General features: G+C 37.7%; 1 protein-coding gene across 1 annotated transcript in view; it reads left to right on the top strand.

Moving 5' to 3' along the window:
* The window catches only part of COL19A1 (collagen type XIX alpha 1 chain), a 344,672-nt gene that overhangs the window by 288,002 nt on the left and 32,196 nt on the right, over nucleotides 1-24,474 (top strand). Inside the window, exons 35-44 of the mRNA XM_010371596.2 lie at nucleotides 4,579-4,632; nucleotides 6,026-6,079; nucleotides 8,641-8,685; nucleotides 10,697-10,747; nucleotides 10,848-10,892; nucleotides 11,315-11,341; nucleotides 14,628-14,681; nucleotides 19,287-19,331; nucleotides 23,064-23,108; nucleotides 23,213-23,275. Of these exons, the coding sequence (XP_010369898.2) occupies nucleotides 4,579-4,632; nucleotides 6,026-6,079; nucleotides 8,641-8,685; nucleotides 10,697-10,747; nucleotides 10,848-10,892; nucleotides 11,315-11,341; nucleotides 14,628-14,681; nucleotides 19,287-19,331; nucleotides 23,064-23,108; nucleotides 23,213-23,275 (483 nt within the window). The remainder of the gene's footprint in view (nucleotides 1-4,578; nucleotides 4,633-6,025; nucleotides 6,080-8,640; nucleotides 8,686-10,696; nucleotides 10,748-10,847; nucleotides 10,893-11,314; nucleotides 11,342-14,627; nucleotides 14,682-19,286; nucleotides 19,332-23,063; nucleotides 23,109-23,212; nucleotides 23,276-24,474) is intronic.

Raw genomic sequence — 24,474 nt, forward strand, 5'->3', positions numbered from 1 at the left:
CACATTAACTCTTAGAAAAACCAATTAGAATGATGAATTGCTGTTAGTTTAAACAGTTTTTATACTAATAATTCTTAATGAAAGTAAGTAAGCCATCTGGCATGTATTAACCTTGATGTTATTGTGGAAAATCATAACTATATAAAGAAAATCTATTTTTCTAGGTGGAGTTATATTTTACGTTATAGCAATCATCATGTACTATTGTTTCTAATTAATATTGCTTGTAATCTAGAAAACTTTGAGGTTTGATTTTTTCCCAAGTTAAAAATTTAATACCAAATATATTCAATATTTATTTTCATCCATAAATAAAACATTATCTTCAAAATAAGTTATTGTGCTTTTGCTTCCTCATGTTCCACAGAAGGTTTTACTAAAGTACAAGCACAATAACTGATTTTCATAGTCCAACAGCTTTGAACTGCCTCCACTCAAAAGGTAGGCTTTAGAGGCAATTGAGAAGGTAATAACGAAAAGATCAGGAAATAATTGGAATTCAGGTTTTGTATAAGTAACTCTAAGTTAAAGTCACTAGAAGTTAATTTTCATTGATTCTGCAGGGCACTTTTCTCTCTTAGTGAACTGGAATCCATTGTTAATATTCCTCACACTTTAGTGGGCTTTTTCTTTGGTACCCCTCATAAATTCTTTAACACAGTTCACAAAATTGTGCACAATGCTCGTCACATGGGGAGTTCCAGCAAGTTCAGGAGATTCTTTTCCATTGTTTCTTCACATCACGTGAATAATATGAATAAATCTGAAGTAACCTATTGACTCCTTTAGGCCTTGTAGAGGGAGTAAGATGTTCCAGTTTTCTCTCTAGCAGATGGGAAATAATGAATATAATCTCATCTTCTACTTGGTCTCAGATATTATTTGAAATTACAATTTGTTGATTTGTCAAAGTGAATAAAACTTTGACCAAAAACATATGCATTTCCAACTGACCAATAAACTATACCATTTCAACACACTGTATGAACTTAATATCTAATCTTACAAAATCTCAAATATCTATTCTACTCTAAGTGGAAAACATACAGAGGGACACCCCATCTCTTTGAGACTTCTAATTATTATGTTTTTCATCTGTTTGGAAAATGAGAGAGAGAGGAGTTGCCTGCTTGTTTATTACTCTTAGAAAAGCAACATTTTCTTCCACATTTTTCACAGACGTTGTTGCACAGCTCAAGGTAGCAACTTGGAAGATGCTAATAGAACACATGCTAACCTTTGATGGAGTGATTTCTTGCTTGAAATGCAAATCTTCCTATAATATTTTAGGGCAATAATTGATAAATTAGACATGAAAAATATCATCAGCCAGATATTATAGCAACAGAAAATATTCTTGGTAGCAACTGATCTGGGACTTGCAAAATGAAATATCAGAGCAGGGTAAGAACGTAGCTCCAAGGATCTCCGAATAGCTCTGTAATAAATTTTAATTTGTATGTTAGTTTGGCACTGTATGTTAAATTGACTGTCCTACTCTTTAATATGTATTTGTCTTCTTTAATGACCATCTTGTCTTCTAAAATTATCTTATTGCCCTTTATGCATCCATAGTAACTTTTACTTTTACTGCAGAATTTCAGCTTTTTCAGAGAAAGGCTGCTGAGAATGATTTTTTATTTATGGACTGAGGTTTATTTTAAAGTTTAATGTGGTCATCAAAGGTTAATGAATCCCAAGCTTATAAATTAGGCTACCTAAAAACTCACTCAACATCTCTGGACTGATTCAGTGTTGAGACTAAAAGTAGCAAAAAAAAAATACATATATACATATATTTTATGCATGTACATATAGAAAGAATTTTATGGAAATATGGGTATTTTGAGGTAAAGAAATTTATAGTATAACATTTATTATCTCCAGTCATTTAGAGGTGCCATTATCAATGGAAATGTTTTTACCTTGCATTTATAAACCTGTATACAAGTTAATGTTAGGGGAATAAAAAGAACTAGCACCATATACTGGTATGTAGAGCCTGCACATGCACACATGCCCATGTACACACACATGCATACATACACACACACACACATACACACACACACACACATACACACACACACACACACACACAGACACACACACAGCCCTGCCAATGAGATTGATAAAATTTTGGAGAAAAAATATGTCAACATTCTTTAACACAAATACACACAAGATTTGGCCCAAGGACATGAGGATATGACATGAGGAATTCTAGCATGTTCAAGTAGAATTTCTTCATATCATATCACATGAATAGACCTGAAGTAACACACAACACCATTTGGCATTGAATGGACAAACCTGGAAGAACTTGGTCCTTGATCCCACTGATGCAAAGAACCTTGATCCACCTCACAGTCCTATAGAATGCTCATAATCAATGTGCAGTAATATTTCCACAGCCATGTCGTATAATATTTATAAAGTATATGAAAATGCATATAATAGTGAAAGGTAAAGGAATTGTATCATGACAATATAGATAGAATATTTTATCTATATAGATATAGATAGATATAGATATATATCTATATAGATATAGATAGCAATATAGAAAGAATATTTTACTCAGTAAATGAGACTAAATCCTGAAAGAGTGGAATCATTCAATCTAGAACTTGATGTATCACATGGTTGTCTGATATAACAAAAGGATATTTTAAAATAGTTTTTTCTCATTATAGAAGTGATACCAGTTCATTACTGAAAATTAGGAAAATACAAAAAAGCACTAAAAGATAAAATTTCTCCCTATTCTCACTACCCAGGAGGGACTTCTGGTAATAGTAATGTCATGGTCCACAACTGTATTAGTCCATTTTCACACTGCTATAAAGAACTTTCCTGAGACTGGGTAATTTATAAAGGAAAGAGGTTTAATTGACCCACAGTTCCACATGGCTGGGGAGGCCTCAGGAAATTTACAATCATGACAGAAGGTGAAGAGGAGGCAAACACCTTCACAAGGCGGCAGGAGAGAGAGCAAAGGAGGAATTTCCAAACATTTCTAAAACCATCGGATCTCCTGAGAACTTACTCACTATCATGAGAACAGCATGGGGAAAACCACCCCCACGATCCAATTACCTCCTTCCCTCTACATATGGGGATTACAGTTTGAGATGAGATTTGGGTAGAGACACAGAGCCAAATGAGATCAACAACACCCATCTATAAATTCCAAAACCAAAGCCTCTGAAAACCCTGGAAATGTTTCCCAAGTTTGGCTTTGTTTCCCAAGCAAGTTCATTTGGCAGCCAAAACTGGCCTAACTCACACAGAGCTCGTCTATCCACTCTGTCAGAATATCGTGTTTTGCCACAGAAATATTTGTATGTTTATTCAGGCACCACTGCAGTGTTACATAATATTCAGTATGTATATCATGTTACCTGTGAAATGAACTGATAATCCGGAATTCTAAAACACACGTCTAGCACTAAAGTTTCTGATAAAATTTTTATCTATTTGTCGTGATAAAATAATAAAAGCCTGTATGTATCATTCCCATCTTTTAGGAAGTACATTTAAAATTGTTTTAAAATGTAGACCCTGTGCTATATAAGATTTGTGACTTGTATTTTTGCATCTTTTCTAACTTTTTAAAAACATGATTTTAATAATTGCAAAATATTTCATATTATAAATTGTATGTAATTTATTTAACAATATTCAAAACTAATTACATAAGTTAGCTAATCTTGCCAGTTCTTCCTTGTTATATAAATGTATCAACATCCTAAATCCTATCCGGTATAATTGGTGCTATTCTACAAATCTGAGGAGGGGAAATCTATCCATTATTATGCTTAAGCCATGAAAGGGTTCCAAATTTAAATTCACCAATGAGCCAAATTTCTCCTTGTAATAAACTGATGAGCTAAAATAAATATTATATCATAAAACATACTCCATTTTTCCTAAGCTGAATGGAACTTTAGTGTAATCATGTATTTCTTCAATGGCATTCTGCCCATCTAAAATTTGTATTTCCATGTTTTACCAGTACGAGATTCTTAGATACTACTGCTGACGGAATGGCTCTATAAAATAAGAAATGCTCTATGAATCACCAGATTAAATTATGTTTGCTTCAGATTCCATGTCATGGCATTTTATCTCACCCTTCTTACTGTTTAAAACTGAGTATTTGCACATATTCTTACTTAAAATTAGAAGCTAAGCTATGAGTAGGCAAAAGCATACAGAGTGATATAATGGATGCTGGAGGCCCAGAAGTGAGGAGTACAGGCAAGGAGTGAAGGATGAAAAACTACCTATTGGGTACAGTGTACACTACTTGGGTGATGGGTGCACTAAAATCACAGACTTCACCATTATACAATTTATCCACATAACCGAAAATCACTTGTACCCCTAAAGAAAAAGTTACATTTTTGAAATTAGAAAATTAGAATTAAAAAAGGGTATTTGCATATGACATACATTATGTTTCTCAATTAGCTAAATAAGTGTTTAATGTTCAATGGTCAAAATATTTGATTAACTAAAATGCCTTCTTCCCAATGATACAACAGATTTTATGGTAGGAACTATCTTTTCCAGGGTCTTCAAGGAATTCCAGGCATTCCAGGTGCTCCAGGCCCAACTGGACCCCCTGTAAGTATTTGTTGAAATGACTGCACTCACGGTTTACATCTGCTGGGATGATGCAAGGTGAATTAATTTTCTTCATTGCGTTTTGTTCTCTGTGCCTCTATGTAGATTGTCCAGCTATTGCCTGGAAAAGTAGCCTCATCCAAGCTCTCAGATTTTCATTTAGTAATTACTTAAGACTGCTCAGTGTCCTGGGGACTTGCATCAGAATTCCACCAGGCCAGAAAGCAGTCTGTGATTAAGCTAGTCTGTTTGAAATAGAAATTGCATATAAAAGAGCGTTCTATTTTTTATTTATGATTTTTTGGCACTAACCTTTAGAAGAGATAGTCAAATGGCAGCACAAACTGAGAATTTATTTTCTAAAGGAAAAAAAAGTGGGCTAAGGATTATTGGATTTCATTTATTGTTATTCCTATGTATAAATTAAAATACCTCTATTTTAGTCAAGGCTGTCACTGACACTCAAACACACCATCAAAGCCTTTGTGTCTTTCACTGTCTTGTTTTCCTAGAACAGAATCTCTTTTCCTTTATACTTGCCAAACCCAATCTCTTATTCAAACAGAGTTTAATTCTAGAGTCGCCAGATAAAATACAGTGCATGCAGTTAAATTTGAATTTCAGATAAACAAATAATTGTTTAGCATACATTCCTCCCAAATATTATGTTTTTATTTGCTAAATCTGGCAACCCAGCACATGCTTCAGCTTCTCCACCTCATCCTTTCTTAGAGTTCCTATGCCGACAGAGTCTTTACCACACCAGTAGGAATGTAATTATATATTTTTAATGTTCTGAAATAAGGATTTTCCATAATTAAAGTTGTGTCATTTATGCTTTCACCACAGTTATATAGAACAAACCTGACTTTAAATTGTTCACTAAAATTAAAAACGACGACAGAGAGTTGTGAAAGAAACCATGAAAATTATGGCTAACTCTGTTCCCAAAGGATTAAAATTAAATTTTATTTTTCAGTGGTAAAATGCAGATCATATAACTCAATATGCACACTGTTAATTCTGCCGCCTTGAAGTGTTTAAAATGTTGATCCCTACCAAAACTATAGCTCATTTAGGAAGGCATAATATTATGTAAATTGCCATTTAAACAGCAAGACTAGATTCTTAAGTGTATCAAAAGGTTCCAATTAAGGTCATTACATGTGGTTGACCAAGGTGAAAAAGCGACCACAAATACACATTTTACCCTTCCAAGGGCTTATCAGCAGGATACAGCTGCTGTATCAGCCAGAAGAAATATAAGCTTCTAGGGCTTATTTAATTAAGATCAAATGACCTTCAAAATGTGTAAGTTTTAGTAACCAACTTCCAATACCCTTTGGCCATTTAATTGTTGTTTCTGTAACAAACTTAGTTTTGTGTTTTACAGGGCTTACTGGGAAGAACTGGACATCCTGGTCCCACAGGAGCAAAAGGTGAAAAGGTACAAAGGAAAAGCCTCACTTACCATCCAAACTGGGGCTTGGAGTGGGAGCATGATGAGACTCTTCACAGAGAGAGCCATAAAATCAAGCAAAGCCTGAAAGTAGAAATGATGGCAGAGAGTAGCTATTCTTGTAGTGGACTTGGAAGAACATCGGTCCAAAGGTTATTCTCAACATGGGAGATATTTTCCTAGGAGAAAGGATAAATAGAACATTGGAACCATAAAACAAAAGTTCAGGCTGGATTCAGGATCCTGGGCAACCATCTATGTGGAAGGATTGGGTGGGGGAGCCTTCTGAAAGGATGCAAGTAATGTGGTGTGTACCAGGGAGTTCCAGCCACAGGGGCTGTCAGTTTTCTATGACAAAATACCATAGACGGAGTGGCTTATAAACAACAAACATTTATGCACATTTCTCTCAGTTCTGGAGTGTGGGAAGTCCAAGATCAAGGTGCTGGCAGAATCAGTGTCTGACAGAGTCTGCCTTCTTGTTCATAGATGTCTCCTACTAGCTGTGTCCTCACATAGTAGAAGGGTGACCAAGCTCCCTTGGACCTCCTTTATAAGGGCACTAATCCTATTCATGAAGGCTCCACCCTCATGACCTAATCACTTCCCAAAGGCCCCACCTCCAAAAGCTCCAGACAGCGGGCTGGCTCTCAGGACCAAGATTCTAGTAACCAAAGAGCTTGCAGAGACAGTCTAGAAGTTCTGTCCCTAGACGGTCATGAGGGAAATGTACTGAAGAACCAGGATAGCTTGTTTCCTGGGGAGATCAGTTATTGGACAGATGGGTTGCCATAGTCAGAAAGGAGGACCAGCAATAGATGAGTCTCAGACAGGACACCACACAGTTTCACATGTTTACCCCATTTAGGATCTAAACAGGCCCTATCGCCCTAGTCCAGGCAGATCCAGCAAGTAAGTGGAATAAGCCTAGCTATTTAGATTGGGGAAATAAGAATCAAGAGTCCACATGAGCCACTCAAGCAGCTTCCACCCACTCATCAGGACACGAGTTCCCTGACCAACGTGGAGAATAATGACATCAAGGAGCAAAGGAATCTCAACACATTTTGAAGGAAACAATGCCTTTATTCTAGATAGTCTCCGCACATTTTTTTTTTTTTAAATTTTATCCCAAGGAGCTTGCCCAACTCCACCAGCCTTTTTTCTCTGTTCTCTATGGAAATTATTCAGTCGTAGACTTGCCCTTGAAGTTAATGGGAATCCCACACTGAGATGAGCTTTGGGGCACAAATGAGAGTGAAGATATGACTTTTAATTGTGCCAGAGGTGGAAAAAAAGGCTTTTCAATAGGCACATATTTTTCCTTGTTTGTTCACTCATTAGAACTATGACATAATTCTTTGAAGGACACTGCCAGTTGTCAGCAGAATATGACATGTTTTAGAGAGATAGCCACCATCAAAGCAGTTTGAGAAAAGAAACTATATGCTTGTTCTTTGTTATGTATTCTCAGGCAGAAGCAGTGCAAGAAAAACTTTACAGTTTATTTTTATTGATAAACATACAAACAAAAGATTTTATGATACTTTCGTTACCAAAAAATGGGAGGGTATTGGAATGAAGTCCTTGATTGCATTTGTGGGCTAAAATGGACTAAAATCCCTCAAAATTCTTGGACATTGTGAGTAGAAATTTTACTCTATCTGAATTCTTTTTTAATTAACCATGTCTTGCCATTTCCCCTGCTATAGAGGGACTTAAAAGATTTTATGAGGCTACTATTTTAAGAGAAAAGCAGAGTTATAGGAAGAACTGCTGAGAGACACCAGAGGGACTTCAATAGCTCTGCTTATTATGGACCAAGAAACATCTATGTTTTGTAAAACTAAAAGTGAAATACATTTTTCAACTTTCAACTTGAATTCATTTTCACAAATTCTATTTTCAGTCTGCTTCTCCTATGAGACTAAGACTGTTTATATTGTAGTGACCATTTGCTTTAAACAGTGCTATACCACAGTTGCTTCTGTTCAGGGAGATGTGTCTGACTAGGGTGTAAAGTCAGATATTATAGGAAATGGAAGATGAAGTTTCCCTTCTGCAGACACAACACAGGTTGTGATTTTTTTTACTTGCATCAAATTATGTTCATGTCCCCTCTGGTTTCCAAAAGATGAAGGTGGTATAAATGAGGCTCAATGTTAGGGCTGACTCAGAGCCACAATCCCAGAGCCCACTGCCTGCTGGTAAGAGAGTTCCACATTGGGAGAGTTCACCCAGCTGCACTGGAAGTCCAGGACATAAGCACCTGGGTTGTCTGGCTCCATCTAAAAACAAGCTTCATTTCTGGAGCTCACACTGTGAGAATCTGAATGGGTACGGGAAAAGGCCTTTACCTGTCCTGTGGTCTAGAAATGTATTTCCTTGGTAAAGGAGAGAGCCCAGCTGTATGAGACTACAAGGCTGAAACAACATGGCAAGTCATATTGATTTCAGAAGACGGCTCTGTGATTAATTTCAGAAGATAGTTTGTAAACCTGGGGTAGAAACGTCTACGCCGCTGATATTAGTCTATATATCCCTTGCAGGGCAGCGACGGACTCCCTGGGAAACCCGGACCACCTGGACCACCTGTGAGTTGTTCTAGGCTTAAAACTTAAAATTCATGTGTTTACTTAAGACTTTTATAACTCAGAGGTAAGACTACATTTAGATGTTTTCAAAGATAAAAGTCTTCTGAATTTTGTGTATAAATATAAATGATAGCCAATGTAGCTTTAAAGAGACCTGATTTGTTCCCCCTTTGGTTCAGCCTCAATGTGCAATGCTCAGATTTGCATACTGAGTGTCTCCCCATCTTGGATTTAGGAACCTGGGTTTGTGCTCCGACTCTCCAATTCCTGCCTCGGGGCCCCTGGGAAAGTTACTTCATCTCAATGTGCTTCATTCACAGAAAAGAGAAGGGCCAGAAAAATAGATCTTTTCCGCTGATGCGAGTTGGTAGAAAATCTGATATTATGCTATATGTGTTTATTCCCATTCATGATGTCTGAGATGCAAGGAGACTCTATTTATGTAGCTCCTAGTGAACAAAAAGTACAAGAGGCATCAATGTTTTTATTATTGTGATTGAGACAGATGCACGCTCCGTCAGGGAAACGGTGGAGAGGAGAGGAGCCTCTCTCCGTGGCAAGTCTGCCCTCATGTGGGGCCACGCTCGAATCGCAGCCGAGCCGAGCTGAGAGTCACGCCAAACACCCTTTCCTACCCCACCTCACTGGAATACTTTAGTAAACCAAGCTCACCGTAGAAAGGGCAGAATGGACCGTGACTTTCTGAAGACAATGAGGATTATTATCAGTCTGCGTGCAGTTGCATGCTTTGTAGACGTAAATGAAGAGATTAGCACTCTATTTCCTGAACTTGTTTCCTAAATCTGTTCATCTATGTTACTGACCTTTTCCCTTGACAAGAAAGCAGGACAGAAAGTGTTTAGGGTTCCAATCCTAAAATTCACTCCTTCCCCAGTGGGCAGAACAGCAAATATAACATGAGTTCATGAAAAGGACCTATAATTTTATAATGCACTTAAGATATCTTTGTCTTCCCTCTGAATTCTCCAAAACCATCCATCCTTCAAAACACTGATTAAATGTTTTCTTCCCTGGGAAACCTCCTTTGGAAATCTCAGATGAAAATATCCTTTGTCTGTTCAGGACGTAGCACACTAAAATATAGTAGACATTCAGTCGCTGTCAGATGAATGAGTTAAATAATGAAGTAATGGATGGAGCGTTTTTCTTCCATGCAAATTGTCTTCACAGAACACCACTGGCCACCATCATACAGAAACAATGAAACAGTGACTTCTTCAACTCTTCAACTAATATGTGAAAACTGCAGAAAGGAAAAGACAGATTTGACTATGATTCTATACAAATGTTTAAAAGGAAAGACAAAAGATCCTAACTAAAATTTTCATATGCAAATTTTTCCTAAATGCTAAAATGTATGATTTTTTTAAACTATAGAATAAGTTCTCCTTTAAGTGTTGGTTACTCTAGGACATGTCAATTTTTTTCAAGATGTTCTTATTCTCTTTTGTCCTAAAGAATTTATTTTTGTAGAAACATCCACACAGCATTGTGGATAACGTCATCTCCCCATTTACCTTAATTTTCTATTTGGTATGAAGAGACTGTGGAAAAAAATTACTTTTCAGTAGCCAAATTGTTCCCTATTCACATCTTCATCAGCACTACAGCATTATAGCCTGCAGGTCAGCAGGCTGTAAACAGTTAGTCTAAATTGGCAATTCAGAAACTGAATTTTAATGAGCAAATATTTTCCTCCAAATGGCTCATCTGTCAAACCTGAACATTAATCAAACCCCAGCTGAAAGTGTCTGTCTGCTTCAGGTGTAGCTCACACTCCCTTTTCATTTCTTTCCCTGCATTTGCTTTGGAAAAGCTAAAAATTAAAACGTTGTATTATTTTACTTAGAGTATTAAACTCCCTTTGTAAAATAGAATAGAAAAAAGTAAAAAATAGAAGAGGAATAGTATCATTTGGTAAAATGATAAAATGTAGAGATGCAAAGTACTAACTTTCAAGAATAATTCTGTATCTCACTTCTTTCCTCAGGGTATTCCATTTAATGAAGGAAATGGCATGAGCAGCTTATATAAAATTAAGGTATTTGTATTATATTTGTAATTATTTAAAATCCAGTTATAGACTGCTGTAAATTCTTCTCATCTTTCTCCTTTTCTTTTCTTTTCATTTTCTTTTGAAGGGAGGTGTGAATGTTCCCAGTTACCCAGGGCCACCCGGTCCTCCTGTAAGTACAGTTGTTTATCGTCAAACATACTTGAGCTGAACGACCACAATGAAAAAAAAACAATAAAAACCTCTTAAGTTCACTGAAAACTTCATGTTACAAAAATAGCCCAATTTTACAGCAGAAGAAAATAAGTAAAACCAATTATAATAAAATTGAGAAAATGTAAATAGCATTTTTCATGGTGCTGTCACTTTTTTCATTGCAAATCTAAGAACTAAATCAATGTCCAAGCAATCACTTTTATGAAATTTCCATCCAGTTATATTTTTTCATCTTATTCCTCAAATTCAAACTGTAATTAAAGGAAAACTTGCTAATATTTGTATATGTATTAAAACAAATTGGCCAGTGGTGTTTCTTATTCTGTAAATTTGCTTTGGTCATTATTTGAAAAATGACTTTCCATGTTTCTCTTACAGGGCCCAAAAGGCGATCCTGGCCCAGTGGTATGAATGTTCCCATGTTTTGTGTCATTCAGAATATTGGTCTTTGCTAAATTTTGAAAGAAAAGCATCAGGCAAAATGGCCTGCCTTCTTAGGTGTTCATCCATTAACATGTTAGTGTGACAAGCAGGCCACAAAAGGAATGCCAGCAGTGTGTTCTCTATTTCTGAGATGCATTAGTCCTGATGTTGTCACTGCCCTTGAGGTTTGTCTCTTTCCATCAGTATGTTTTTAAAATCATCCTGTGATGGAGGAAGACACATATAAAGCTCTGATAAATGGGACACTTTCTTCTAATAGCCCTCTTCTGATGATTGATTCAATTTTAAGTAGATTGTGGAAGAGAAATACTTACTGGAAAGAAATCCCTTAATATATCTGCCATCTCCCCAACAAAAAAGGAAGGAACTGTTTATTTGCTTTAAACATCTTAGGCAATTATTCTGCAGGAGATGTGTTTTGTCATAAACCTGCTTATTAGGAGGAATGTATCAGGAGGTTACACTCAGCATGGAAGGAGATCATGTCCTCCCCCGCCTAAAGGACGATAATTGTTCTCAGCATCTTTCTCAACCATGGAGCCTGACTGTAAAAGTTCTGCCAAATTCAATTAGATGCCTTTTATTGCTAGGCATTTTTTCCTGTCATGTCCTTTTCAAGCATATCCTTCATGTTTCATTTGTGTATCTTTTAACCTTTGGGTATATACTTGAAACTCAAATGTACCTAACGCTGAAATAAATGTTCAAACCACTTTCTATTGCCATGTGAAAAAAATTTAAAGCCTTTTCATTATAGTACAGTTTGTTAAAACTCAATGAATAAATTTTAAATCAGCAAAGGGACAAGTCATAACAAGTAATGTTTTTATGTCTAAAAACATATTTTAAAGAGATGCATTAAAGAGCTGTTTGATTTTATTATTGGGAAATATACATTAAAAGCCAAATTGTTGTCCCCTGAAAGCATTATTTCAACTAGTTAGGATCATATTCTGTAATTCAAAGTGTCCTTTGTTTTACTATTCATGCACCCTGTCTACCCTATCTTTACCTTGAAACCAACTATATGCTTCATTCTAATTTTAATTTTCTTACATCTTGTTGATTAAAAAATGTCCTCCTGGTCTTTCCCTCTCATACTCATATGCACAAAACAGCTTCTCTGAATCATTTAAGAGTACCTAGGCTTCTCACTGACTTTTTGGGAACATTATTTGAAGTTCTTGCATTAATAACTGCAGACTAAGATGAGAACTTTTTAAGTATTATAATAAAGGATAAATTAAAATTTACTGGCATTGACAAGGGGCTGGCAACGAAAATGTAGACCTATTTGAGTAGAATTTGAAGATTAGTCTTCAAATTTCTTAGCTGCAACAAAGGATAAAGAAAACTGATGGAAGCGTGTTCCTTGCTTTTAGAGATGTGAATTAAGTGAGTGAAGCACAAAAACAGAAAACTGCAATCATGAAATTAAATACACATTTAGTGTACACATTCAGGCTTATCCTAGATAGAATTTTGAAGTTACTCTTTTGGGTTCTCTGTCAGCACCATCCTGCAACTCTCATCTTCTCCCACCATCTGTCCTGTAGGGAAAAATAATAGTTCATGCCAGAGAAATAATCCAGGAATGATAGAACTGTAGATCACAGAGCAAAAACTTGAGAAGTCTTTTTGAGGTGGGAAATTTATTCTTCCAACATTCTTCAAATCCCATGACAATAGATCTGCCTCACTATTTCTAATCTTCTCCATAAACCTTTCTAGAGGAATATTACCCTTAATTGAATTTGTTATCTTCTGAGGTGCTCCAGTTCGTTCCTTTGGTATTCAGTTTATAAGTGATCTTTAATTAAATATTTAATTATTAGCTACTTTCAAGCAATTATTGATTGATTGAGCACCTTCTCTGTCTTAAGGACTGTTGAGAATGTAAACAAAGAGAATCAAAGAGTGTGTTTCCTTTGTCAGCAACCTAGGGACTCTTCTACAGAACTTTATGCAGAACAGAATCTGAACTTTTTTTTTTAACCAATTGTCAAGTTACACATTAGGGGGCATTTTAAAAGATTTCTGAAACGTAGAAAGCATATCAATTCATATGTTCACTCATTAAGTATTCTGTAATAAGGGCAATGTTGTAAATAATAATGAAGTTATATCCTTGGTAATATTTTTGAAGCAGATTAGAATTATGTATGTGAAAATACACTTACATAGAATACAATTTGAAAACTTCTGTTTCTTCGTGATTATGTCCAAAGCATCCAGTGTCCTAAGAAAATATTTGCAGTAAACATTAATTTATTAACAAGAAGGCATCAAACAACTCCCCACTTTATCTCTTTTTTAACTTAAAGCCCTAGTGCAAGCTTGTCCAACCCATGGCCCATGGGCTGCATGCAGCTCAGGAAAGCTTTGAATATGGCCCAACACAAATTTGTAAACTTTCTTAAAACATTAGGAGATTTTTTTTATGATTACTTTAGCTCATCAGCTATCATTAGTGTTAGTGTATTTTATTGGAAGACAATTCTTTTTCTTCCAGTGTGGCCCAGGGAAGCCAAAATATTGAACACCCCTTCCCTAATGCTTTTTTTGTTCAAAGTTAGCAACTTCTTTCACCACAGCTTCTCCCAATGTGTTCCTTGAGGGTCTACAGGCTCCAGTTAGCCTGGGATCATACACTAGAACATGTAAAGATTTTTAAAAATAGAAAACACTAATCTACCCCCTTCCAGTGACTCATCAACTTGAGCAATAACTTTTAGTGTTAGTGGAGATAATGATCCTGGGGTCAACTTCTTAAGCATTCACAATTCTTGTCCAGCTGCAGAGAATACTTAAAGATGATAAACACTGCTTTGAGTGCTCCATCTTCATCTACTCTTAAATAGTTTATTCTTATTCTCTGAAAATCTAGCAGCACCAGGTAGCTCACAAATTGGCAAACTTTATTAAAGCCCCGTCTTTCCTTCTAGTTCTTATTGAAATTGGAGTTATCACTGAGCAGAGGGATTCATTCTGATTAGATTCTCAATCAGAATAAAAATGATTAATCAGAAAATATACCTCTCTGGAGAATAGCTTTCACTCTCAAACTATTTTCAAACACCAAATGCAATAATACGTTGCTTAAAAACAGGGCATATCATTTCCTTGCTAAATTACACATCAATGGTTGGGGTGGGAAGGTTAAGCAAAAAATAACTTTGCTTTGGAAACCAATGCTTAAAAACGTTTTGATTATTGCTCCTGCATTTCTTATGTTCATATTTAACAGGGAGAGCCTGGTGCAATGGGGTTGCCAGGATTAGAAGGATTTCCAGGTGTAAAGGTAAGCACAGAAGTTAGAAATGTGTTCATTTATTCAACATTCAAAATTGTTTACTGAGCACCTAATGTGCCAAACACTGTTTTAGGCTAGGAATATATAAAGGAACAAAACAGACAAAAATGTATGTACTCATGGGACTTACATTCTAGCAAAAGGATATAGAAACTAAAAGAATAAACATTTTAAAATTACATCTTATGGTTGGGGCTATGGAAAAAAACAAAAAGTAGATTGGGTTAAGGAGGATTAGGAGTGCTGAGGGGGTAGGAGGGCAGTATCTGAGCAAAGACCTGAAGGAGGTGAGAGGGAAAGCCAAGTCCCCTCCAGTCTGGAAGAATAATGTTCCAGGAAGAGGAAACAGCAGGTCTGAAGAGCCCGAGACATAAGATGTCCTGATGTGTATCCAAAGAGACCAGGGGAGGGAGTAAGGGAATAGTGGTAGGAGATGAGGTCAGAGCGGCAGGGGTGGAGGTGAGAAGTGGACTCCTCATGTAGAGCAGTGCTACTCAGTGTACAGCCAGTGGAGAACCAGTGCCAGTCTGCAGACCCTTTGTTATGGGTTCGGTGGCAAGGTTAGTACAGAGACTGAGAGTAAGCACCTAAAAACATGTCCAGGAATTAGTCTAAAATGTCTAGCAAGCATGTGATGGTAGAATTATCTTTGTTCATGATATATTAGAAAATAAATAAGAGATTGCTCTTTTACCGCAGGAAGTTTGAGAAACACTAATAAAAAGGGTTAACAGTCATTGTAAGGCCTTTATCTTTCACTCTGTGTAAAATGCAGTCATCAGTGGTTTCTGAGTATTGGCGTGAGGGAACTTGCAGCCAGAGGGTGTGCAAGAGTGGAAGTAGGGAAGCCAGTTAAAAGATATCCAGTAATCCAGGTGCCAGTTGATGTTGGCTCAGATCAGAGAAGAAACAGTGGAGACAGTTGCTCCTACAATATAGTGAAATAATAATTTCTCTGGTCAAGGTCATCCATGACCTCTACATTGCTAAATCCAATGTTCAATATTTGACCTTTCTACCTGGCCCCATCCCCATTCTACTTGACCTATCTGCAGTATTTGAGACAGGTGATCACTCCTTTGCCCTTGATTCATTATTCTCTCTTGGATTGTAGGATGCCAAGTTTTTCTCCTACCTCCCTGGTTACTTCTTAGTCTTCCTTGCTCCTTCTTCCTTTTCTTCTTGATCTCCTAATACTGGAGGGCCTCGGGGCTCAACCCTTGACTCTTTTCTCTTTCTAAAAACTCTATTGTCATTCCCTTGGTAATCTTATCTAGTCTTTTCCGGCTTTATGACAGCATCTCTATGCTTAGAACAGCCAAATTTATATCTCCACTTAGACTTCTTTTCCACACTCCATACTTTTATATCATACTGCCTACTCAATACCTTCACTTTGCTGTCTAACGGATATCTCCAAATTTGCTCTCACGTACAAAATTAAACTCCTGATAATTCCACCCCTTCAAAATAGGCCTTGCTCATAACTGTCCTCGTTTCAGATGATGTCCGCCCTATTTTGCAAACTGCTCAGGTCATAAAACTGAGGGTCCTCTTTGACTCCTCTTCATTCTGTAATAATCCAATCAATCTGAAAATCCCATCAGTGCTACCTTCAAAATATATCCATATTTAGCAATGTAGAGGTCATGGATGACCTTGACCAGAGAAATTATTATTTCACTATATTGTAGGAGCTACTGTGGACTTGAATGGATTTAAGAGAGAACAAGGAAAGAAAATAGAGACAGCAAGTCAGTATAAATAATGCTCACAGAGTTTTGCTGCAAAGGATAGCAAATAAATAGGCCAGAGGCTACTAGAGGAAGTAGGGTCAAGGTTTTATCAGATAGATTTTGAAGATAATAGAAATATCAGACTGCTTATATGCTAAAGGAATGACTCAGTAGAGGGGAAGATGGGGATGATGATGCTGGAGAGAGAGGAGAGAGTGCTCCACCAATGTCTTTAAGTAGCCTAGAGGGGAGGGGACCTAGTGCATATATGGAGGGTTTGGCTTGAGAGAGAATAGTTTATTTACAGTGAAAGGGGAGAAAGCAGAGTATGGGGGCAGAGGCTGATAGGTGGGAAGATGTATTGGATGGAGTCTACAAAAGTTGTTTTCGGATTGCTTAAATTTTCTCAGATAAAGAGGAAGCAAAGCCATTATCCGAGAGCAAAGTAGGGAAAGAGGTTGGGGATTTAGGGAGAAGGTTCTCTAGGAAAGAGAGAGGGTTCAGGGACCGCAGAAGTGTGATTACTGCTCAGCCCTAAGGACCCTCTTGAGGTTCATGGTCATGAACAGAAGTGAGATCTCTCAACAAGACTACATGTGCTGGCAGGGCACAGTGGCTCACGCCTGTAATCCCAGCACTCTGGGAGGCCGAGGCGGGCAGATCACCTGAGGTCAGGAGTTCAAGACCAGCCTGGCCAACATGGTGAAACCCCATCTCTACCAAAAATTAGCCAAGCATGGTGGCAGACACCTATAATCCTGGCTACTCAGGAGGCTGAGGCAGGAGAATTGCTTGAACCCAGGAGGCAGAGGTTGCAGTGAGCCAAGATCGTGCCAATTGCACTCCAGCCTGGGCAACAGAGCGAGATTCCACCTCAAAAACAAAGAAACAAACAAACAAACAAAAAAACAAAAAAAAAACAGGACTACATGTGCTTTTCCAGCCGTGTTCAGACATTCAGGTAAAGACACAGAATAGGAGGGGAGTTGGATTTAAACAATGTTCTGCTTTTGACAGGTGAGTACTGGAAGGAAGAATGAGACAATACTCTTATTGGCTTATTGGCATGCACAAGGGATTGATTATAACAAGTAACCATGGTATTTTAACTAGGCAAAAAAGAGGAAGAGGCCATCCAGGGAGTGAATAACAAGTGTGTACCATCAATGGATTAGGGTTTAGGGGTTCAAGGTACTCAAAGAGTGAATTAGAATGATGTGGAATGGTGGTCCAAAGTTGGAACGCATGAAATTGAGATTATGGATGGGCAAAAAATATTTTTATTGACAAAGTGCCAGGTGTAACTATGAAAATAAGAGGCAAGTTCGTTCGAGGATAGTGGTTAAGGAATGAGAGAAGGGAGGCATGCAAATATTTCATTGAATGAAAAGTTCTAATATATTAATTTTAAAAATGAAAATTTCATAATTCAAAAGGAACAGAGGGAAATTGATGTGTATTGCCTGTTTATGTCCTTTACCCAATTTTTCTATTAGTTATTTTGATGATGGTTATGCTTCATATATTAAAGACATGACTTCTATCTTATGTGTTGGAGTTTTCATCCTAGTTGGTCCTTGCCTTTCATTTTTATGTTGAATCTTATTGTAAATATAACCTTAATGTAGTCAAATCTAACACTATTTTTCTTTATGATTTCTTGTTTTGCTTTTATGCACAAAATGACTTTTACTTTTATTTTCAACCAAGATCAGAGTGTCACTAATACATTCTTTGAACTCATTTATAGTTTATATTATTTTATTTTTATATAAATCTATGTGGAATTCATATGGGATATAATATAAAGAGAAGAATCAAACTTTTTTCAAAGAAGTTATCCAATTATTAGAACTATTTGTTAAATAAAATCCTATTATAAATGCTGGTCTGTTTCTGATATTTCTGTTATAGTATATTGATATGCTGCTTAATCTTATGCCAATATTCCATTATAGCTTTATTTATTATATGTTTAAATGTTGGTATTACTAGTATCTCTTTATTATTCTTTTTTTAATTTTTTTATCCTCTCAAGTTATCCCAAGTAAACTTTAGTATCATTTGATCAAACTGCAATTTTGTAAGAATTGCATTAAATTTATAAATTAGTTTAGTTAGCAATGACACCTTTACAACATTGTCTTGCTCTCCAAGAACAAAGCATATCTCTTCATTAAATCAAGCCTTTTACGTCCCTGAGTAAAGTTATGAAGTTTTTTAAATTCAGTTTCTGCCCAATGAAATTGCCATTTTATTATCCCATATATATAGTCGTTAGTATTTTTAGCATTGTCAGCTTTATCTAAAATATCACATCGGCTCTTAAAAGGAGTTGAGTCACTCTGTTGTTCAGAGCAATTCAAAGGATCTTCTAATTGGCCAAATGAGAACTACAAATCATTAGCTGTAGATCGTTTTATTCTAACTCTACATCCAATGAGACAAGGATAGGAAAAGCTTGTTGGAAGACACTCAAAGTGCTTAATCTTTTAAGTAAGAGTAATTATCTTTTGAACATGTGGAATAAAAATATTGACTGATTTTAGCTATAAGTATGTAAAGGGACATTAAAATAGGTCACAGAAATGATAACATCTATGCTTGCTTTCATTAAAACTATTATTTACTTTAGTTTTATGGAAAATAAAAAAGCTGTAACAAGTTCAGCTGGCAATTAGCCACTCAGTTTGCTATTTTTCCATCTACACACTAGCTTCACCCCAGCTAATACCAGTAACACTTATCAGATCCAAAGGAAAGCTTTACCAAATCCAAATTATTATTTGAGAATTAATTTCATAACTAAAGACTTCATTGATGTCATTAAAGTAGCAATATTTTTAAATCCCAACAGGGAGATCGAGGCCCAGCAGGTCCCCCGGGAATAGCAGGGATGTCGGTGAGTTCAGATTATTTCACATAATTTTCACAGGTAAACGGTTCTATCTCCATGATACACCTGTGGCCAGGGATCAAGACGGGCAGGCAAGCATACCATAACTCCCATGGCATTAGGTTCCTAACAATTCTAGTTTCATAAATAATGCCACCTGTATTTTCCACCTCCAGAATCCTCTATTTCTTAATTTTTTTTGTTTGTTTTTTGTCCTCTTTTATTTTCTTCCCAAGTCATTTTCATGGAGGGGAGAGGAAACCCAGTTACTATACATTAATTTATGAGCACAGCTTTGGAGAGTTTATTGTGTTTCTCTATTCTTGTCATATTTCAAGGTTTCTCAGTCTTCAAAAGACAGAGTTCTTATCCTCAGGCATGTACTTCAAGTTCCTTGTATTAAGCTGCAATCTGCCTGAGCTATTCCTTAGCCCGGTGTTATTAGCAGAGCTTTATTGCTGCTAATGTTTCCTCGTAAACTAGCCCTTCAATCCTCTCAATCATTTTTGTTGCTCTCTAGTGTCAAACGTTTTAATCTCATCAAGGTCTTTTCAAATGAATAGGAAGTGCTCCAGGAAAGGCTGAAATTATTTCTCTGAACCCTAGAGATCATTCTGATCTTCATTCATGATGCTCTAATTAAAATTTTGTGGTCATGCTTTATGAATAAGAGGCCATTTATCCTCTTGCTAGGTGCCCCTGCAGGGCAGGTGCAGGATAACATTACAGTCAATGGAAACCATGGGCTTATATCACAAGAAAATAAGAAGATAAGATAAGGGCCCTAAAATCACCACCCACAGTCACCCACTGAAATCTACTGACAGCCAACACCACCAAAGTCCTGCTCATCACCCACTGCCATCCCACAAAGTACTCACAGCCACTTTGCTTCACTCCATTAACTCCTAAGTCTAACAACGCAAAATAGAACCTCATCCATCATCTGCATCCTTTGTAGATGATGACATTCCCTTACTTAGCCATTATAGATCAAGTCAAATATGTCTATGACTGTAAAAGTAGCATGAAAATATCTTCTTTGAAAAGCCCTTCCAAATTTTTTATAAAAGGAAGTATTCTTGAAAGTTGACTACACACTTAATTCTATTCCCTCACCACTGCCCCACTCACAGCCATTCCCAGCAACGTATTTGGAAATCGGTTTCTGGAAGTATCCTCAGAGAACCCTTACAACCTGTTCCTCTTATACTCACATCCTGTGATTTGAATTTTTGTTTCCTTGTGACAAAATAAAGCTTAATTTTTTCATTGTATTCACCCAGGTGTGTCTACAAATTACATTTTGCTGTTACCCTAAATTAAGCTTATCTTCTAGGAAAAAATACTGGCCACCATTGAAAATATTTAAAAGATGTGCAACAGTGGCAACAGGCAATCCAAATGAGAAATTCCAAATATGTTTTTCAAAGAGGCAGCATTATTGAGATAGAGGCTAGCCTGCCACTTAGTTGGATGTCTAAAATCTGATATATTTATTTAAAAAGCAGTTTTCATATGTCATAATTAAAAACATAAACTGACTAGGCACAGTGGACTCACACATGTAATCCCAGCAGTCTGGGAGGCCAAGATGGGCAGAACACTTGAGCCCAGGAGTTAGAGACCAACCTGGGCAACATGGCAAAACTCTGTCTCTGCAAAAAGTGCAGAAATTACCTGGGCACCTTTAATCCCACTGCTTGGAGGCTGAGGTGGGAGGATCACTTGAGCATGGGAGGCAAAGGTTGCAGTGAGCTAAGATCGTGTCACTGCACTTCAGCCTGGGCAACAGAGCAAGACCCTGTCTCAAAAAATAATATAAAATAAAAGCATTGACTGACAATTACATAAATAGGAAAGGGTAAAAATTTTACATACTATAAATACGTTCAGTTAAGGATGCATATTTGATTTTTATAACTGGCCCTTCTGTGACTCAGAAGATAAAATCATTAAAAGAATCTAGAAATAGACTATGGTGATGGCTAGATCACAGTGTGAATGTACTTAGTGCCACTTAAGTGTACACTTAAAAATGGTTTAGAGGGTAAACTTTAGGTTATGTATATTTTACCATGATAAAAAATTTTTTTGAAAAATGGTGATTGTTCTAGTTGAAGCAAGGCTGGGGCCTGCCCACGCAGACACACTGGTCACTCAGCTGATTACCAAGGGGACCCATTCCTGCTCTTCTAGAACAGACCAGTCTATCCCTTTCCAGTATATTCAGGGCTAACCAGGGATTTCCCCTAGAGCTTCTTTCTTTGCCTTTCTCTGAGGATGGCATGTGGATTTGCAGGAGGAAGTGCCTGTGAGTGCTGGTGGTGGGGTGATGGGGCTTCCGGGCAGCACGCTCTCCCCTGGATGCTCTGAGTTCTCCACTGGTCCTACCTGACCTTAGGGATGACTTCCGTCAATGTCCCTGATCTCTTCATCTCATATCCCAATGCCTGAGCCCTCCATACCCACCATGTCCCACAGTAAGAATCTTCAGGACGTTGGCCTTCTCAGCTCTAACACATCTTCCCACTCAGGCCCCCAACAACTTCAGCACACACAAGCTATGGGGACCCAGGGATGCTCTCTCTAACTCTCTGTCTGCCTAGCTTTGCCACTCAGCACTGTATCTGTACCTATGGAGGGATCTTCTTCCAGAATTCTAAGCAGCAAGTCGGAAAAAGCCCATTTCTTTTCATATTTCTCCAAAACCTACTTGGCTTTCTCAAGTCTCAGCCCCACACCTACATCCCACGTCGTCCGTCTTTCCCAGCCACATTAGGTCCAAGGGACAGGAGGTGGTTCCTTCTCAGAGGCAACCCCACAAGCCTTGCCTGCACACTTGGGCCTTGTGTGCTTTCAGTCTCCACTGGACCATCTGCCCCTCTCATCCCTTCCTGTGGTCTGTCTGCTCCAGGATCAGTCGTCCAAGCCATGGTGTAGTGACACAAACTAATCTGTTTCTTTTCCTGCGAACAAAACATGACTTTTCAAATCAAACATGATTTTTTCAGGTTGTCTTACTATGAGCTTAAAAACTCTCTTGTGAAACTCAAAGCCTAGAAAAACACTTCTTTGATGCTTTGTGCGCATTTCTCCACTCCCAAAGTAAAGAGAAGCTTCCGGGAAAATAAGCACAAGAGGGATTTCCAATAGTGATGATACTTTGGGCTAATATTTTCAAAAGTATTCTCCTCTCCTACTCTCCACCATCCACACAAATATGTATTCAAAGAACTGCACCCCAGTCTGAAACTTACGGCCTGTGGAGTTGACTATATGTTCCCCAGACTCTGTTCCCTTAGAAATGCCACTTTATTTATTTATTGAGACGGAGTCTCACTCTGTCACCCAGGCTGGAGTGCAATGGCATGATCTCAGTTCACTGCAACTTCCGCCTCCCAGGTTCAAGTGATTCTCCTGCCTCAGGCTCCTGAGTAGCTGGGATTACAGACATGTGCCCCCATGCCTGGGTAATTTTTGTAATATTTTTAGTAGAGACAGGGTTTCACCATGTTGACCAGGCTAGTCTCGAACTCCTGACCTCAAGTGATCCACTCACCTCGGCGTCCCAAAGTGCTGGGATTCCAGACGTGAGCCACCACACCTGGCTAGAAATGCCACTGGAGAGCATCATCCTTGGGAGCACTTTAAACTCAATTAGGGTTGGGGGAAGAGAAGCGTATGGTGTCATTCAGCAATTTGGCTCCTAACATTTCTCTTCAATTGCCTTGCCAGGGGAAACCTGGAGCCCCAGGGCCTCCAGGAGTTCCAGGGGAACCGGTGAGTTGGCAGTTGCTTTCGTGACAGTTGTACTTGTGTTGTACTTGCATGCAGTTTTAAAACATTTCTTGGCAATTAATTTTTGTCTGTGGATGTGTTTATAGGGTGAGAGAGGACCTGTTGGAGATATAGGTTTCCCTGGACCAGAAGGACCCTCAGGAAAGCCAGTAAGTACTTCTTACTACTTGAAATATGCCACTTAGAGAAATGCTCTAACATTACCTCCTCATCTACCACCTCAGAAATTCTGAGATTTGAATAAGCAGTTTCCAAGAACTAAGAAGATTGTGCAGATGGATTTTTGATGGCATGGGCAGAAGTTCTCATTGAGTTCCCTAGATCTGTGTGTGGTATCTTTATGTCTTAAACAGTGTTGAAAATGGTGAGAGTTTTAAGTGTCAGGAAATCTGACTCATTATTTTTTAAGCCTAATGTTTTCAACAGACTTAAAGAAAATATTAACACGTCCTAAAGTATAAAGAAAGCCTTATAGATATAATACCTGTATGTTAAGCCAAATCCTAAAGTAGAAGTTGTTTTCTCAAATTTCCTCCTTTTTATACAGGCCTTGTTTTCTTACACTTTCATAAATCACTACTGGTGAATGTCTCATCCCCTTGTGTCCTAAAAGAGCCCTTGGTTACTGATCTGCGGTATTGATGTAACATTGTAATAATCATTCTGACTAATTCAGTCCCACATAAATTTATCTAGTCACTGCTGCTTGCTAAGAATGTGCTGGGCCCTTAGCGAGGGGATCTAAGATGAATAAGACACACCTCACTCTCAGAGTTATGCTTTATAGAAGGTCACTGCTGATTTATTTGCTGTGGTGTGTACGGGAAAGAAGGCGAGGTGAACAAGCAGCACAGAATTCAGGAGGCCAGTTCGGCACCTCTGTGGAACCTTCAGGGTTGGTGGCCACCATTTCCCCACAGAAGACAACATGAAAAAAAATGCAATTTAGAGTCAGGAAGATCTGGGTCTGAATTATGGCTCAAAGGATTTTATAAGTCACTTAAGTGCCATGACATCTGGAAAGCATTTCCAGTGCCTGGCTATGGGAGGTACTCAATAATATTAGTTTAATTCACTGCCCCCTCTTACCTCATCATTCCCATCTCCTGCAAGGCATATCATTAAAGCCTGCCATTGAGTCCCCAGGAGATTATGCAAAAAGCAATTTGTTCATCACCAGATATTTCTTGAGCACCTCCTACATGCTAGGCACTGATCTAGGTGCTAAGAACTCATAGCTTTTGCATTCTAGTGTAGGAAAACGGATAAAAACAACACACACACACACACAGAGAGAGAGAGATTCAAGTAGAAGAAGGTATAAGTAAAGTAAAGCTCTGGAATATTG

Source organism: Rhinopithecus roxellana, chromosome 4 (genome assembly GCF_007565055.1).
Source record: "Rhinopithecus roxellana isolate Shanxi Qingling chromosome 4, ASM756505v1, whole genome shotgun sequence".
NCBI classification, from domain to species: domain Eukaryota; kingdom Metazoa; phylum Chordata; class Mammalia; order Primates; family Cercopithecidae; genus Rhinopithecus; species Rhinopithecus roxellana.